At 33.4% G+C, this 5,508-nt stretch overlaps 1 protein-coding gene across 1 annotated transcript; it reads left to right on the top strand.

Moving 5' to 3' along the window:
- Nucleotides 1-903: 903 nt before the first annotated feature.
- On the top strand, nucleotides 904-5,161 carry LOC125845713 (uncharacterized). The gene is made up of 7 exons (XM_049525252.1): nucleotides 904-1,063; nucleotides 1,351-1,559; nucleotides 1,673-1,879; nucleotides 2,522-2,686; nucleotides 4,274-4,366; nucleotides 4,468-4,569; nucleotides 4,733-5,161. Exons 1-7 carry the CDS (start codon nucleotides 904-906, stop codon nucleotides 5,159-5,161), a joined length of 1,365 nt encoding a protein of 454 aa, XP_049381209.1.
- Nucleotides 5,162-5,508: the final 347 nt, after the last annotated feature.

The raw sequence follows: 5,508 nt of genomic DNA, 5'->3' as shown, positions 1-5,508 counted from the left end.
TACCAAAAGATTTTCAAGTGGGAGAGAATCTATTGAACTGTCAAGTGATGATATGTACTATGGTAAACTAGTTGACATCATAGAGTTAAATTATTACGGCAAGTTAAAGGTTGTATTATTCAAATGTCTATGGCTAGACACTTCACTTAATAAGGGAATCAAGATAGATTAATTTGGAATTACAAGTGTAAACTTTTCCCGTTTGATACACACGGGTGTAAAAGAAACAGATGAACCATTTATACTTGCAACTGATGCTAGAATGGTATACTATGTTGATGATCCAATTGATGAAGATTGGTGTTGTGTTTGTCATATGAAGCCGAGAGACATATATGATATGGGAGATGTGGATTTTGTAGATTTAGAGGAGCCACCAATGGAGGACATACCTTTTTGTGAGCAACATTTGGAAAATATTGAAGACTTACCGTTAGTTCGAGTTGATCAGGATGAACAAGAACAAGGTGATTCTATCAATGATGATGGTGATAGTGATGAAGAAGATGATGATGGTGACAGTGATTGAGATGATGATGATAGCGGCAGCGATTGCGATGGTGATAGAATGCGAGATTAGTTTAATTCCCCTATTATGAAATTGAAAAATTACAACTAATAGTCTATGTTACTTGGTTTGTTTTAATTAATTGTGTGTGTTTTGCATCTTTAGTTTATTTATCTACTTGTTAGATATTTTGCATAATCTATTGTATGGATGTTTGCCTGTCTTGCTTGCTAGTGACTGAAAATGAAAATTTACATTTTAATGAATTGCATCGTCTTGTGAATCACGAGAAAGCTTTTTACTGGTATATGTACAAAATAGTTGGGTTGAGGAGGTTGTAAGTAACTTATATGATTTATATTTCTTTAAAGTAATCTCTACATGATAAGTTCCATATGAAGCAAAAACGCAAGAAGTCAACACAAGAACTGTTAGCAAGCTTACGAGGACAACAAGTTGATAATATAAGCATTCAAGATTTGCAGCAACAAGTTAATGGGGATCAACAAGATGACCAACATGAAAATGAGAACACAATAACTCCTACAATTAGTGGTAACAACTTAAATTCTTCTTCAAGCTCTAATAAAGCCAGCACATAAGAAAAAGAGGAGCCCTTAGTTGTCAAGATTAAAGGTTAGAAATAATTTCATGTTGGAGTTGTTTCTTATTCTCTATCATTTTCTGTTATTATTTATTTATTGACAATCAAACTAACATTTATTTTGCCAAATTAGGTGATCGATCTATACAAGAGTTCCTGTTTCCAGCTTCTTCTTCAAACTTCTCAAGTTTTATTAGTATTTCTTCTGTTTAATGTTGTTCGTTTGTTACAATAATAGATACTTTGACTGGAGAAGTTACAACTCAAAAGATGCAACCAGATCGAGTTTGGAATTTGGAAAAAAATCAAAAAATCATGGTGGAACTCAACGGAGATGGACAAGGAAGTGATAATGGTTCAAACTTACTTGTGAAATTTCTTGGCAAACTTTTTCAAAAGTCAGTATTTTGTCCCATATCAGTTGAGAGATGGGATAGGATGCCAGAGGCAAAAGCACACCTTTAGTGGCAGTTTATTGAGGTAATTAGATGCATTCATTCAAGTTCAATTAATGTATATTTTCATTAGATACTGAATTTATGAATATAAAATATTTGAAGGAGAATTTCGAGTTTGATTATGCTGTTGGAATTAAATGGGTGATGCATTCTTTACGCGATAGATGGAGGACCTATAAATATAAGTTAAGATGTGACCACTTTTATCCTAACAAACGTAAGGAAGAGATACTTGCTAATCGTCCGGCAAACGTGGATTCTAATGATTGGACTGCGTTTGTTCATCACTATAAAGAAGATAAGATGAAGGTAATTTGAGCTTTTAGCTTCACTTAATACCATTTGTTGTTAGCACATGTCACTGGTATTTTACTTTGTGGTTCTACAGTCTTTGAATTTACTAGTTGTAGGTACTTTTTGAACTTTACTTGTGCATTGTTATGTGGAGCCACACTCTTTGAATGACTGTTCATTTTTTCAATCTTTTGGCCTCATAATACTTGATCTTTTGGTCCCTCACCCATACATTCCCCCCTGTGGATTGGAATCTCATGTGATGTCTCATTAGTGGTCTCACCCTTTTGTTTCCCTTTTTTTTTTATGTTTTCCAAATTATTGGAGTTCTTTGGATTATTTGTTTTAGGATCTGTACGTGTTTATATGTATTTGTTTTAGGATATGTATGTGTTTATATGGATTTTTTACTCGGAATAAAGGTTGGTTTGTTTTTCAAGTTTTTGGAGGGGTAATCTGGCCCAGATGGCAGAGTACATTAAAAATGCTCTAGAAGCTACAAATTTTGACCCTCATCTCCTTACTGTTAGAATTGGCTTCCTATAAACCATAGTCCTCGATGTAAAGCTTTACTGTAATTGTCTTCTTTACTAAATATCACTAAATAGTAGTTATATAGGTCTATAAGAGATAAGTTTTCTGTGGGTTTGCAAATAGCTATTAGTTTTTGTTGTAGAAATTGGTATCCCACTCTNTAAGTTAAGATGTGACCACTTTTATCCTAACAAACGTAAGGAAGAGATACTTGCTAATCGTCCGGCAAACGTGGATTCTAATGATTGGACTGCGTTTGTTCATCACTATAAAGAAGATAAGATGAAGGTAATTTGAGCTTTTAGCTTCACTTAATACCATTTGTTGTTAGCACATGTCACTGGTATTTTACTTTGTGGTTCTACAGTCTTTGAATTTACTAGTTGTAGGTACTTTTTGAACTTTACTTGTGCATTGTTATGTGGAGCCACACTCTTTGAATGACTGTTCATTTTTTCAATCTTTTGGCCTAATAATACTTGATCTTTTGGTCCCTCACCCATACATTCCCCCCTGTGGGTTGGAATCTCATGTGATGTCTCATTAGTGATCTCACCCTTTTGTTTCCCTTTTTGTTATGTTTTCCAAATTATTGGAGTTCTTTGGATTAATTGTTTTAGGATCTGTACGTGTTTATATGTATTTGTTTTAGGATGTGTATGTGTTTATATGGATTTTTTACTCGGAATAAAGGTTGGTTTGTTTTTCAAGTTTTTGGAAGGGTAATCTGGCCCAGATGGCAGAGTACGTTAAAAATGCTCTAGAAGCTACAAATTTTGACCCTCATCTCCTTACTGTTTGAATTGGTTTCCTATAAACCATAGTACTCGATGTAAAGCTTTATTGTAATTGTCTTCTTTACTAAATATCACTAAATAGTAGTTATATAGGTCTATAAGAGATAAGTTTTATGTGGGTTTGCAAATAGCTATTAGTTTTTGTTGTAGAAATTGGTATCCCACTCTTCTTCCTAAAACTTTGACTATAAGGGAATTTGAGTAGTTTTTATAAATTCGTTCTTGCTAGTGTAGAGCTTAGGGGGATGAAGTTATCATCAATGAATTTTCAGTTTCGTCTACGGGTCTAACTTTTCCATGTTATCCTTGATTGTGACATGATTTCTCGTTAGATTTTGCCCTGTTTTTTCATATTTATCATGTCAATGTCATTGTTCCTAACCTCTTGGTCAGTTTTCCTTTTATGTTGTTCTTTATTGTTGTTTAGTGTTTGTTCATTTTCGGGGTTCGTAAAGGTTTGGTTCATATGCTAAGTACATTGATGTTTTGATAAACGATGGGTGTGGTATTGAAGGAAGGGAAATTATTCTCTTAGTTAGAAGGGTGCATTAGCTGTATTGAAGAGGAGTCTGGGTACTCTCTCTTTTTTCTTTAGAGAGGACTCTCTCTCGCTCAAAACGATCAAGAATTAAATTGGAACAAAGTTGCATTATGGTAGTTGAATTAACGTAAAATACTCGCTCCTTAGTACTTGAAGTATCTCTTATTTTTTGGTCAAATCCGAGTGAAACTGCTATCATATTTTTAGCAGAACTATTGCTTTTTTTGGGGGGTAAATTTGAGTGAAATTGATGTTATATTTTGAGAAAATAACTGCATGTCTTTGAGCCAATTGTTTCTGCATTTGGGCCCAAACTCTTGCTGCATTTTGGCAGATTTGAGCTCCCTTGCTGCTATACTTTTTGGCCAAACTATGACAGCTCCTTAAGATAACTAATGTTATATGTTTGGTAAAAAATTATTGCCTTAATTACTTTTAAATAGCTATTCAAATTTTTATTGCAATCTATCGCTACTTTAACGTATAAATTTGCTACTTTGCGTCTATACATATGAAATCAATGTTTGATTATTGCAGACACAAAGTGCACAAAATACGAGAAATAAAACAAAACTTAAAGTCTCGCATGTCGGTGATAGTAAAAGCAATGCAAGGAGAGGTCGTCAAATGGTAAGTTTCTTTACATTGAGGTTTATTTAAGAACCACTTTATTATACAAAAAAAAATGAATTGGTTGTTACTTATTTTTATCTGTACTTGATTAATGATAGGAACAAAAATTGGGAAGGCCGGTGTGCCGAAGTGAAGTTGTATTGCCAACTTTATTGAAAAAGAATGGTAATTATGTGAATGAAGAGGGGAAAATTTTAGCTGTAAGTTTTAAATACTCGTCTATTTTGGTGACAGTCTTGGTATAGACAGTAGATGCTTTAGTTTTACAATACTTGCTAATGAGTTGATTAACAATTCATTATTAACAATGTTGGTATTCCTCTCTCATGTCTTCTATTTTATTTGTACGATAAAATATTGGAGCATCTACCTGAAGATCAAGAACATGCTGCTACTTTAGGTGTTCCATTTAAGATATTGGCCCATCCTAATGACGCCATTGGAAAAGTGTATGGAGTTGAACATTCTGATCGTGTGCGTGGTATAGGTGGTAATGTTTGTCCTTCAACTGCTTTTGGGATGCCTAGACATTCAATTAGTCATGCAAATGTTGGTAGTTCCAATAATATGTCTCATCAACGTGTTGAAGACCTAGAGAAACATGTAGAAATTTTGGAAGAGAAGCTGATCGGATATGAAGAGACCAAAGAAAAACTTGATGAGACCAAGGAAAAGCTTGAGGAAACTAAGAAACGACTTGCGCAAAATGAGGATCACTTGGCAACTCTTCATAGGTTTTTACAAGCCAAATTTGGTAGTAAATTGCCTACTTTCAACATAGATTCTTCTTAGTTTATATATATATATATATGATGTAGCTTCAACTTTTTGCATTTTGATTACATTAATTAGCAGTATATACTTTTGCTATATTTTATGATGAAACATACCTTTTGTTTTAATATATGATGAATACATCATCAAAGTAATTATTTGTGTATTTATCAGTGGATTAGTACCAGGTTATTGTAGGGAATTAATTGTATTTGTTTTAAAAAAACAATTGTACACTATCGCCACGGTTCATCCGTGGCTAATCTATAAAATTACTTTTAAAATATACAAATACCTACTCTTTATTAGCCACGATTCTTGCATAGCTAATTAGAAATTACACATATACTATTTTCAGGCAGTTA

This window comes from Solanum stenotomum, chromosome 11 (genome assembly GCF_019186545.1).
Source record: "Solanum stenotomum isolate F172 chromosome 11, ASM1918654v1, whole genome shotgun sequence".
Taxonomy (NCBI): domain Eukaryota; kingdom Viridiplantae; phylum Streptophyta; class Magnoliopsida; order Solanales; family Solanaceae; genus Solanum; species Solanum stenotomum.
Note: the sequence above shows the minus strand (reverse complement) of the source record. Positions and strands in the feature narration are given on the sequence as shown.